General features: G+C 43.1%; 1 protein-coding gene across 1 annotated transcript in view; it reads right to left on the reverse strand.

Moving 5' to 3' along the window:
• Positions 1-13,475, reverse strand: part of FNDC7 (fibronectin type III domain containing 7) — a 29,598-nt gene that overhangs the window by 14,413 nt on the left and 1,710 nt on the right. Inside the window, exons 3-7 of the mRNA XM_032155178.2 lie at positions 10,084-10,338; positions 9,070-9,330; positions 5,538-5,795; positions 2,139-2,393; positions 112-369 (exon numbers count right to left, since the gene is read on the reverse strand). Of these exons, the coding sequence (XP_032011069.1) occupies positions 112-369; positions 2,139-2,393; positions 5,538-5,795; positions 9,070-9,330; positions 10,084-10,338 (1,287 nt within the window). The remainder of the gene's footprint in view (positions 1-111; positions 370-2,138; positions 2,394-5,537; positions 5,796-9,069; positions 9,331-10,083; positions 10,339-13,475) is intronic.

Raw genomic sequence — 13,475 nt, forward strand, 5'->3', positions numbered from 1 at the left:
TGATTAATGAGATTTAACCCTTTTATTGGTCTCACTGAATGCCCATCCTGAGGCTCACAGCTGGGGTGAATCATTCGGACACCAGTGAGTGGAATGATAGCTGTGCCTTACCTGTGGTTATGAACTGGGGAGTACATGACATATTGCTGCCTCGGACTTCACTGAATGAATACACCGTGATGTTGTACTTGGTGTCACACTCTAGAGCCGAAAGGGTGCATGCAGGAGCAGTGTCATTGCACTCAACCATGTTGTACCCATCTACAGCCTTGGTTTCATACAGTTCGGCACCACGGACAGGAGACCAGACAATCTCAACTGTGTCACTGGACACCAACACGGGGTTAATGTCACTAGGGCAACAGGGAGCTGAAAGCAGGAGCAGAAGGAAAATGGCGGTCCCATCAAGAGCAATGCAGCCAGGGGGGACACTGAGTCCTGACCTCCCATGCCCAGAGCCTCTGCCACTGCCCTCCCTAATGACTACAGTGACTCCCTATGGGTCTGTCAAGGTCCAATCTTGGCCTAATTGCCACTGCATAGAGGGTAAATCCTCAGCATGACATTGAAGGTCATTACAAGCTATAAGGTTCAGCTGTACTCCCCCCCTCCCTGCCACACCAGACTCCTCAATTCCCCCACGCCATGTGCGCCCTTGTTCTCTATGCAGAGAAGATTGCTGACCCCTCCACTGGAAAGCCTGGTAAAATAATATGCAGTCTGACTTCTCAGATCCTGTCAGCCTTTCCAGACACTAAACCAAATAAAACTGGGGGGTAGGGGTCATAGTTACATAAGTAGATTTTTTTTTTTTTAAAGAGACAGGGTCTTGCTCTGCCACCCAGGCTGGAGTGCAGTGGTGTGATCTCAGCTCACAGCAACCTCTGCTTCCTGGGTTCAAGTGATTTTCAGGCCTTAGCCTCTGGAGTAGCTGGAATTACAGGCACATGCCACCACGTCCAGCTAATTTTTGTATTTTTAGCAGAGACAGAGTTTCTCCATGTTGCCCAGGCTGGTCTCAACTCCTGACCTCAAGTGATCTGCCTGCCTCAGCTTCCCAAGGTGTTGGGATTACAGGCGTGAACCACTGTGCCCGGCCATATATAGGTAGGTCCTAAGAGACCCTAAAGAACCCCACTGGCAAATGTCTGACTCAGCTTGGAGTTTCCCTGGGATGCTCTTGCCCCACCTACATTCCCATTCATCCTTCAAGATCCAGTTCAAGGCCACTCTGGAGGGCCCTCTCGTGTTAGGACCTTATCGATAGCCTCTTATTCCACATTCCAAAGGCACCAATGATTTAGATCCCTCATCCTGTCAAAATTTACTGTAATTCAGCTAGACTTTTACTTAATTATGTTTGAGTATTCTTATTTGTAATGCAGTTATTTAATTTCAAATCACTCCACTCATTCTTCAAAACTTGAGCATCTCCCATATGCTGATCACACTATTATAAGCACTGAGGATGAAGAGATAAATAAGACATAATTCTTGCCTTGTACAAGATGCAAGCCTAGTGGAGGAGAATAATAGCAACAGCGATGGTGATGCTAATAATAAAAATATTTGCATCATGCTTTGTCACACACAAGACCTTTCTACATTCATGTTCTCATGATTTGTCCCATTTTGCAGTAGAGGATACTAAGGAACTAGCAAGGTGGGCATCATTATCCTCACTGAAGGAATGAATTAGTGGTCAAGTTAGGGTGTAAACTCAGGTGTCCTACTCCAAAGCCCTCCACACCATGTAGCATCTTGGCCATTGTATGTCTGTCTTGGTCTCAGGGAAAGAGTGACCTCCTGAAACGGAGGCACTGCCCTCTCTTTGGCAGCAGCACATACTAGAACACTCACTGAGTACATCTTTATGGAGAGTTCAATCTTTCAGAGCAAGGTTGAACAACTACATTCTTTCTCCTCTTTTCACTCCCAAACCTTGCAGTCTAGTTATGCTTAGGTCCACAAAGCCAAAATTCCCTAGTCTGGAAAGAATGTGAGATAAGAGATTACTTTCTGTTATTGGCTCTAGAATGACTCCCAGGTGGTAAGTCAATAAGTGGAATAGGTGATCCATTCTGCTGCTGAGGTTAGCAATCTCAGAACTCCCTTGACGAGCATCAAATGGGACTTACCTGTGGTATAATTGAATATGTCACCCAAAGGACTTTGCCCTGCCTTGTTATAGGCAAAAACACTAATAAAATAAGTGAAGCCACACTCAGATAAGAAATTGCACTGAGTGAGAGATGTGTTGCAGTGTACTTCCAAGCCGTCATCACTCTTCACAAAGACCACATAGTAGTCACCCAGATCTACATTGGACCAAGCCACAGACAGGTGGCCAGGGGGATCTTCTTGGATCGTCACTCTTCCAGGTGCACAAGCAACTAGGAAATGATCAATAATAAACATGAGACTACTGCAGGACATTTTCTTCACATCTTTGCAATTATCCAAGATTTCAATACAACCCAAATCAGCAACTCTGAGCTTTGTGAATTTGGTGCACAAAATACAAAACTGTGCACTGGAAGCATTAGAAGATTTTCTTTATAGGACCAAAAGCTATGTTATAGGCCCCAAACCACTACAACAAATTTTAATGACCTCTCACATTCTCTTGTTTATGAAATGTTGTTTGAAATAATGAGCCATCAGAGATTCATAGTCATCTTAAGACATAAAAATTTTCATTGTTAGATTATTTGTTGAAATATTTGACTTCATCCAGAGATGAAGCTAGTCTGGCTTGAGTGGAATAATGAATATCCCAGAAGTTACCTGTTTTAGAGATTAAAATACAGACATCATTCATTGTGTTTTATATTAATATATTCTCTAATTCTTCCAGCAACTATCATCATTTTACAATTGAGGAAACTGAGGCTTATAGAGGTTGGCAAGTTGTTTAAGATCACATAAGTAGGAAGGAATGGAGCTGGGTCTTTCTGGGGGTTTATCTGTAAAGCCTCTATAGCATGGAAAGTTCTGTTTTAAAAAAAAACTTTTTTTTTAATTTATTTTTTATTTTATTTATTTATTTTTTTGAGACAGAGTCTCACTCGGTTGCCCAGGCTGGAACGCAGTGATGTGATCTCGGCTCACTGCAACCTCCACCTCCTGGGCTGAAGTGATTCTCCTGCCTCAGCTTCCCGAGTATCTGGGACTACAGGTGTGCACCACCATGCCCAACTAATTTTTCTACTTTTAGTAGAGACGAAGTTTCACCATGTTGGCCAGGCTGGTCTTGAACTCCTGACTTCAAGTGATCCTCCCCCCTCAGCCTCCCAAAGTGCTGGGATTACAGGCATGAGCCAATGCGCCCAGCCTAAATTTATTTTTTAATTAATTAATTAATTAATTAATTGTTTTTGGAGACAAGGTCTCGCTCTGACACCCAGGCTGGAGTGCAGTGGTGTGATCTCAGCTCACTGCAACCTCTGCCTCCCAGGCTAAGGTGATCCTCCCAACTCAGCCTCGTGAGTGGCTGGAACTACAGGTGCATGCCACCATGAGCAGCTAATTTTGTATTTTTTGTAGAGACCAGGTCTAGCCATGTTGCCCAGGCTGGTCTTGAACTCCTGGACTCAAGCAATCCACCCATCTTGGCCTCCTAAAGTGTTGAGATTACAGACATAAGCCTCCGTGTGCAACCTGGAAAGTTCTTCTAACTGCAGCCTCTCATGCACTGAATGACAGAATACATTCTCATGCCCATTGTGTCCTCCAGGGAGCATCTTGAGCATAGAGTTAAGATACTAGATGCTACGAATAAGGAACAAATCAAATAGTATGTATAACTCAGTACAAACCCAGGAGACATTCTCAGATGTTCTAAAATTTATCTCACAAGTTAAATGCTAGACTATGTCAAAAGCAGGCATGTATTGATTTGGTTAATATTGACTGTTTCCCTGTGTTAAGGCAATACCTCATTTATCCACATAATGCCTCATTTATTGATGGAACAAAGTCTTCTGAAAGAATGAATTCAAGTAAAGTTTGTTCATTCAAGTGCTAAGCTTTAAAAATTTTAGTTTTCTCTAGTGGAAATCTTCCCAAAATATATTACACACTTCTGGGCCCCAGGAGACACATAGTACTTTGTAAACATAGTTCTTTTATTAATAAATCAAGGTCATCCCCATGATCATGACTGTGTTATACACAAACTGCCTTAGAACATCCTGGACCTGTAAGTGTGAAGGACTATTTCAATGGCACTTAACCCTGACTGAATAGTAGAATCAACTGGGGAGCTTTTACAAACTATTCATATCCAAATTCTATTCCCAGCAACTCCAATTGGTCTTAAGTGGGACCTGTGTATTGGGATTTTGTAAAAGCTCCCCAGATACTCTTAATGTGTGTCCAAGATTTAGAAACTCTGCATGGTTCTCCCCTGCATTAAATGCCTAACTGCCTAACTCAGAACTGCTATGCTTTTGAAAGTGTTTTTTCTCTCTTCTCCCACTGTCAGCTATCTTGTCCTCATAATCACTTCTAATGTACCATTCACATTAAATCACAGTTGTCAAAAGAGAAGCCAAATCATCAAGTTTGTTATCACTGACCTTAATTTGACATAACTGTAAGAGAGTGCGGGCCTGAAAGAATAGCTTTAATTGTTTTCCTGTGGAATGGAGTGCATCAACTTGGTGACAGCTCCTTTTCTTTCTGTTCAGAAGCTTTTTAAACTTAGAATGACATAACTGACTGTTAGATAAAGTAGATATTATTGTAATTGTCAACATTTTCTTTGGCTTTAAGCATTGGAATTAGGCAAACTTGAGCAGCTTGAATCTCAGCTCTACCGCTTATTATCAGTGTGCCCTTGGGAAAATTATTTAACTTCTCTGAGCTTCAATTTTCTTATCTAAAAAAAGAGATAACGGAACCCACCTCACTGAGTTGTCATGAGATTTAAATGAAATAATATACTTATAGTTCCAGAGACATAGTAGGTCTTCATTAAGTGTTAGTTTCATTAAGTGTTAGTTTCCATCCCCAAGACACATAGATATTTCTAAATAGAGGAGTCAACTTCCACATGTACATATGGTTATCTCTCTGATAAGAATGAAAATGGAAAAATATCTAAACACATGTTCAGAACTAGAAATATCCTATCTTTTTCTTAAAAAATGGCGGCTCCCACCAAGCCTAGGACATGAGACATGACGTAAAGAAGACGCAGTTATCTGTATGCACAGTTAGAGCTGTGTACAACTCAAACCACATCTTAGAATTTTCACAGCTTTACAAAGGAAAAAGAAAAAACTAATTAATGAAAGATCTGGAATAGAAACCAGGCCTCCTAATTTTCCAAAAAGTGCTTTTTGCAATACACAATATCTCGCTTCACTATCGATATTATTCAAACTCACGAGAATGTCCAACTCAATGCTTTCATTTAGACCAGGCTTTCATTTTCATTTTTTCCAGAGTATTCAGAAACATTGTCAGTGAATGTCTCCCTTACAGCAGTCACTGCTGCAAGCCCTACAGCAGTCTCACTCTTGTTTACATACCAGTTTTCAGGGTCACTGCTGACGATGATTTGCTAGACCCAGCATCATTACTTGCTAAAACTGAAATCAAGTATTCAGTTCCACACTGGAGGGAAGAGATGGTGCAGGAACTGAAAGTTGTACTGCAAGTCAGCTCTGAAGAGTCACTCAAAGCCATCACAGTATAATTGAAAGCTCCTTCTGCCAGTGCCCATGAAAAAGATGCCTTCAGATCTCCACTATCAAAAGAGACTTGAATGTTGGCAGGGGCCCGAGGACCTATATTTTTGAGAAACAATTAAGATTTTGTAGTAGCCTTACAAACTAATTAAGAGTTGGCATAACAATGTTGCAGAGCCTGGAGGATAAGGTACCCAATAGTTGGATAATTACAAGTGTTCAAAGCATAAAATTGGGATTTAGGATGATGCCTGGGAATTGGTAATTCATCTGCTACTGTGCAAATTCATAATAAACTGTGTGACCTTGACCCCATATTATTTACCCTTTTTGTTATTTAACTTTTTCTCATATGTAAATAGATCTAATAAGATCCATGCCTAACACCTATAGGTGCCAAAAGACATATTTTGAATGAATTAACACATTATTTAATAAGTAGTTAAAATAGTTAAATGAAATTATAAATGGAGAGAACCAAAAGGGCCACGTGGGTATGTTATTATTAAGTGATAGGTCAAATATTTTCTGTTATTGATCAATGAAACTAAACATATCCCTTTGTTACTTTTGACATCTGCTACAACTTTTACTGCAATAGCTTTTCAGTCATAATTGTTTCTAGAGGAGCAGATTTTCTTTCCATTCATTATCAAAAGGAAGGAAGGTATCAAGTGTGATGCATACATATTAAGGCAGTCTTTTAGTGTCTCCAAAACACTTAACCCTACATTCTTGTAAATATACCTTCCTTTCTTAAGAGTTACCACATTAAAAAAGCATAAGAAGGTGTGCTGGCCTCGGGAGGGGAGAAATTGGCCTCAGTTCTTTGGAATCTGTACTGTAATAACGCCCACGCAGCAGGCCTTAGGAAACTGCTTAAACAGTCTGTGAGCAGAGACCAGCATCCTCTGGACATGTCTGGGGCAAACAGGGAAGGCCTCTTTTTTTTTTTTTTGAGATGGAGCCTTGCTCTGTCACCCAGGCTGGAGTGCAGTGGCACAATCTTGGCTCACTGCAAACTCCACCTCCGGGGTCCATGCCATTCTCCTGCCTCAGCCTCCTGAGTAGCTGGGACTACAGGCGCCCGGCACCATGCCCTGCTAATTTTTTGTAGTTTTAGTAGAGACGGGGTTTTACCATGTTAGCCAGGATGGTCTTGATCTCCTGACCTCGTGATTCACCTACCTTGGCCTCCCAAAGTGCTGGGATTACAGGCGTGAGCCACTGCGCCCGGCCGGGAAGGCCTCTTTGAGGACATGAGGACCTAACTCATTCTCTGTGAGGCAGGCATCTGCCATGTTTTTCCCGTGGGCCATCTCGACAGGCTCCTTCCCACTGCATGGTCAGCTTGTCTGCAGAGGCAGTTCTGCTTTAGGGAATTGCTGGGCCCAGGGCTGGTAGGGGCAGCCTGCAGTGTTTTAGGGCAACTTGCTTTTCCCACAGGGAGCATGGGAGAACTAGGAAAAATAAGTAGCGTAGTGAGAGCCTTTTATGGGTTGACTTGGGTTCCATCCAAGTTCATATGTTGAAGTTCTTACCCCTGGTACACTCAGAATGTAGCCTTATTTGGAAATAAGGTCATAGCAGATGTAATCAGGTAAGATGAGGTCATTAGGGTGGGCCTTCATCCAATATGGCTGATTTCCTTATAAAAAGAATAAATTTGGACACAGATAAACATATATAGGGAAAATTCCATGTGAATGTGAAGATAACCATCTACAAGCCAAGGAGAGAGGCCTGGAACAGATTGTTCCTCACATCCCTCAGAAGGAACCAACCTAGCCAACACCTTGATTTCAGACTTCTTAGCCTCCAGAACCATGAAACCACACATTTCTATTGTTCAAGTCACCCAGTTTGTGGTTCCAGCAGCCCTAGGAAACTAATCCAGAGGCGAAATCTAAACTCTGTAAAGCTTTGTAAAGCATGGGGAAACCTATGAAGGGGAAGTCTTTAAGAAACAAGTTATTCTAGGAGATGCTGTCTCAGTGCCCCAGCCTGATGAAGATGCTCCCTCCTGTGCCTTGCTGTGTCTGCAGCCTTCTGCCAAAGCACTGGTCAGGTGAAACTGGAAACGCTGACTCCCCGTTGGTCTCTCCTTTGACATAATCCATTCTTTGAATGGAGGGATCATGCTTTATTTGCTTTCGTATTTCCATCAGCTAAGCTATGCCCAGCACACAGTGGGCCCTCAACAAATGTGGAAAGAAAAAGCAGTGTGAAAGGGAAAGGAAAGGGAAGGACGGGAGGGGAAGATACGGGAAGGAGGGAAGAAAGCAAGCCAGCCAGCCTAGGAAAAGGCCCAGGGAGACTGACTTGTCACAGACATCCTGACTCACCAAGCCTGTCACGAATCACCTCAGGGCTATGATTATACTACCTCCCTAGGAAAATAGTATAAAAGGCAAACCTCTCTCTTCTCCCTACATTCTGCCTTGGCCCATACACTATGGGGCTTCCATTCCCCTCCAAACTTAGGGAAAGTTGGAGAGAACATTTCTGGTTTCTTTCCATCCTTTCCTGTGTCCTCCCCAAGTGGAGAAACAGCTAATCTAGTTGGTGAGATTCTCGTATCTATTTAGGTTACATTGCCAGTGGATGGCTTACTCTGCCTCAAGGAAAGAAAAAACACCCCCTCTCGTTCTCTCTCTCCCTCTCTCTCTCTCTCTCATTCGCTTGGCTCACTCCAGCAGCTCAATTTGGACCTCCAGTTGTAATGCTGCAGAGTCCTCTGCTCGGGGGACCTCTAGGTGGGATGGTGAGAAAACGCACACCAAGCTTCAGCTTCTCCCCACAGCTGGAGGAGCAATAGTGGGAAGCCCCATGCTGACTTCAGACCCAAGCTGAGGCCTTTGGGAAACAGATCTGAAACACTAATTCCACTGCAGCATCAAGCACTGTGCCTGCAGAAACCTTGCCTTGCTTGCTGCTGTATCCCTAGAACAATGCCAGCTCAAAGTTGGCACACACTCACTCAGTATCTGCTGAACAAATGAATTCCTATTTGGCCCAATTCTTATGCTAATTGGCCTGAACCCAGAAAGGGACAAGGGGTGATGGGTAAACCTAACAAGAATCATCTTCTTCTGTGTGATGTCGAATGTTGAATGCTGAAATTGAGTTGGATATTAGAGGGCGGAGCCATGCTGTGTGCATTCTGAGTAGCATTTCTTTATCCATGCAGGAAGCGTTTAAACTACCGAGGAGGAATAGACAAGGAACTATAAATAACTTCATAATAAATTTAAATAGTTGCTGCCAGCTGCTCTGTACTTGTCATGTAACACTGCCCTTGATGGCTGCAACACACAGCCCCCCTCATTAACCAAAAGTGGAATTGTTCGAGGCTGAGCTGAGAAGTTCTTACTTGTTCTCTGATTGCAGGTGGAGTCATCCCCAGGGATTCCGTTGGCATTCCATGCATAGGCCTTTATGGTGTAGAGAGTCCCGGCTTCTAAACTGGTGAATGTCAAGGAGGTGTTTGTAGTATTCTCTTTCCATATACTCCCCAAGCCATTGGCTCGCATAATGGACACAGAGAATCCAATTGCCATATATACAGCTTCCCACTGCACAAGAATGGAGTCTGAACTTGGAGAGCTTACTTCTAGAATTGGTGCAGCCAACACTAAAAAAATGAAAACACATGCATTTGTGTTACCAAAGTCCGATAGAGGATGATTCAAATTTAGAAGCAAGTAAACTGATATCCATAATATACAACAATTATTTGCTTTATAAGAGCATTCACAACAAAGTTTCATTAAATAATTGCTATTTAAGTGTATACTAATCATAAATGACTTGGCAGAGGAATGGGAAACAGAGAAATGCTAAATATCAGGCACTACTTTTAACTGAAGTTAGAAATCAAATAAAACATTCCTATAATCATAATATAAATCAATGGGAAAATGAGGGGTTACACTATTTTAATGTGCACATAACTTTTCAGAAATATGCCTAGGTACAACTGTATCAAATCAATTTCAGTAATGCTGACGACAAACTCCAAATGCTTTTATTTGTTTTGTTAACATATATGCCATCTGGTCAGAGTGCAGCAAAATCCCTTCTCTGTGTTCTTCATTTGGCATGTTAAAACCAGAAATCCCTATTTCAGAGATTTAAAAGCTGGGATGCTTTTAAAGATGCCCAGAAATGGGCTTTATTTTCCAAAGCAAAGCATCTGGCATTTAAATGCCACCTCCTCCACAGATAGCTGAATTCTCAAACAGCATCATTTGGTAGCTTTCACTTCTGGGCCTTGAATTGTAGGCACTCATGTGACACCAAATCACATTCTGCATTTGCAGCACCAGAATAACTGATCCAAGTCACAAGCAAACACTCAACGGAGGAAGAGCATCCATCAAGCCACCTGTCTTTGCCTGCTTTGGAGGTGATGCCTGGCTTCTCCCAGCAGCGCTGATGGATCTGATGGTGATTTCGTACAAGGTTGCAGCCTTTAGTCCTGTCACAGTGCCTGGGGAATTGGCCACCATGGTTTCAATGACCATGTCCCCGTCTTCAGCCGTGAGGAGGTAACTGGTGGCACCTGGCACTGTAGCCCATTCTACAGTGATACTGTTGCTGAGTTTTGAATATGCCTGATCAATAGTGGGTATTTCAGGAGCTGAAAGAGGTTTTAGAGTTGTACATTAGCCAAGATACCTACAAGGATGACTTCTTTCATCATTTTACCTTCAAGCCAAATCATTCTCATGCCTTCCTTCAGACATAAGTTTTGCCCTTATTATTCAGATCAAGGAAAAACAGAGAAAAAAGAAAGACAAAGCTACTCTCCAGAAGAGATCCAGAAAGCTCAAACCTCTCATTCAGGTATGGGATTTCAAAGTTTTCCCCAGTTGCCTGTGGGGTAATTTGCACTTTTTGTACCTTTAAAAGAGCTAAATAAGAATGAGAAGTAATTACGGGAAAGAACTCTGGGAAGAGAGAGAGAATAATTGAGAGGCTTTCTTCCAGAGCATTCTACTCCAGTTGGGCATTCTGTGAATTTTGCAGGCTGCTTTGCCATTGATCTCCCCTCCTGGTCCCACAGCCATTCCACTGCCTCCAGCTGGACCCATCTCCATTCCTCCTGCCTCCGCCCCGTGGCTGTGGTCACTCTCTCATGCACTTTACATGTTTTCCAGGTAACATTTAATCTAATGGAGGAAGGAGGGAGGATTGAGTTCTTTGTTATAATTACTCCATAGCACTTTCTTTCATATTATCAGAGTGGAATAATTCTCAAATTCTTCCATGCAAAATAAAAGTAAACTTTATTCTCCCTTTCTCTATCACAATATCTGCCTCAGCATAAGCATGCGACGGGCCAGGCTATGGTTTGCCAGGGAGATATGAATGCTTATGTCGTGGGCTTACACAAGGCATTCCTACACTCGAGAGTATGGAATAGGACATATAGCATAGTAATCAGATTGACTGCTTTACAGAATTCCATAGATGCAAAAATGTCTTGGATATAGGAGATCTAAGTGGAAGAAAAGCTGGGTTTTATTTTAAGCTGGCCCTTGGCCTTTCAGATTTAATGTACTCTACTTGCTGGGTAAAATCACTATATGTCAAACTCAAAACTAAAGGGAAGACAAACAAGCAGAACTATAGGGCAAAGAGGGAGAAGGAGTAAAGACAGACAGGTGATTCTCCAGTATCAGCTCCCCTTCTCCCAGAGCCAAGTCCCTATGTGCACAATACAGACAACTTTCTCTTTCTGTACCAATAGCCCGGAGAGTTAGCTTTGGCAGCATCTCAGAAATAACCATGCTGCAAAAATGAACAAAGTCTCCTCTGTGCCCTGGCCAGACATTCCTTGAACATCACCCAGGATAGTCTCTTTTGCCACTGAAAGAAAATTATGAGAGTTATATATGCTGGGGGAAAGTCTCAGGCTTGCTCGTCATAGCCACTTGCCAGTGGAAGCCGATTCTGTAGGAAAGGGCTTCGCTCTCTCTCTCCCCTACAGAAGAGAAAGCCCCAGCAGGGGCTCCCTGTTCCAACACACACACACACACACACACACACACACACACACACACACACACACCCCTCTTCTGCTCCCCCAGCTAATGATCCTGTGCTATATGCCTTCTTTCCTCTAATTTTCTGGTGTCTCTCAACTCCTTCTGTTTCCTGTGTCCCCAGAGTTAATCTTATCTCCTGTTACCAGTTCTGTTCATTGGAATGAACTAACTTCCTGGGAAAATGACAACCAAACTAGCCACAGACACAGGAGGCCGGATCATGCATTCACGGAACGGTTTGAAAGGCATCTAAAAGGCTAGCATGACACAGACCCTCTCCCCCACAGGCCTGTCACGGGGCCCGAGGGCTCCACAAAACTGGCCTCATGGAATTGATCTAGGAGAGGCACATTTGCTTGGAAGTCATAATGCAGGAAGCCAGTGTCGCAGAATGAAACTCGGGGTTGTGTGGTGGGAAAATAGCAAAGGGTTTGGATTCAGGAGCTCTGGGTTCGAGCCCTGGCCCTGCTATTTACTTTTGTGTGTGAAGGCATGCAAGTCATTGTACCTCTTCTAGACTTGTTACCTTCCTTGACAAATATAGTAGATTATTAATACCTACATATTAGGATTTACTTTGAAATTTAAAATACCTGCATTTTAGGATTGTTGTAAAGAATAAGTGAAATAATGTATGTTAGGGGACTTGGAAAGTGTGTGTGTGCGTGTGTGTATGTGCACGCACATTTGTGTATGAGCCAAGACAAGTAAATTTTGATGGGTTCGGAAAAGCCAGACCATATGGCGCTGTCATGGAGGGGTCCTGTGAAAGTGGGATTCTGAGGAGTCTGCAGCAAACACAGGCTGGAGAGACGGATTGTCTGTTTTACACCTGATTTTAGGGCAGGCTCTGACAAGCATCAACAATGAAAGGAGATCAACACCTATGTAGTATGTTGCCCTTTAATAGATGAGAAACTTGAGTGTAAAGTCCATAAAGTAGCAGCAGTTCTTTACTCTTTCGTACTTCTATGTTTAGCCCACTGACTAGACTGATGAAAGAGAAAACTTTATTCCCTAGATGTGCAACCAACTACTCTGATCAGTCAAAAATGAACCCTTTGATTCTCAGCAACTGTGCATTCCACCAGCTCAAAGAGATCTAAATTAGCCCACGAGGCCCCAGTGACCAGACACAGATACACAGCAATACCAGAGCCCAAGAAGAATCAAAATACACACAACCAAAATGAAACCTTCTATACAGTGTAGCTAATACACATTCCATCTATTGAAAAGCCAGGACTCAATTAGCAATTGAGTCAATTAGCAGCAGCATCAGTAGCTTAGCCTGACCTACCATTTCTCTAGAATACTGCAGATGCTATAAACACCAAAAAGGGGCCTGTTCTGAGGGCTCGGTCTGTCCTGGGTGTGCTAGGACCTTGTATGAGACGGCAGAGTTAGATTCTGCCCACCCAAAGGCCACGTATTTAAAAAGCTGGCTGGGCGCAGTGGCTCACGCTTGTAATCCCAGCACTTTGGGAGGCCGAGGCGGGCGGATCATGAGGTCAGGAGATCGAGACCACGGTGAAACCCTGTCTCTACTAAAAGTATAAAAAATTAGCCGGGCGTGGTGATGGGCGCCTATAGTCCCAGCTACTCGGAGAGGCTGAGGCAGGAGAATGGCGTGAACTCTGGGGGCGGAGCTTGCAGTGAGCCAAGATCGCGCCACCGCACTCCAGCCTGGGCGACAGAGACTCTGTCTCAAAAAAAAAAAAAACAA

The sequence above is a fragment of the Hylobates moloch genome, unplaced genomic scaffold, assembly GCF_009828535.3.
Source record: "Hylobates moloch isolate HMO894 unplaced genomic scaffold, HMol_V3 SCAFFOLD_5, whole genome shotgun sequence".
NCBI classification, from domain to species: Eukaryota; Metazoa; Chordata; class Mammalia; order Primates; family Hylobatidae; genus Hylobates; species Hylobates moloch.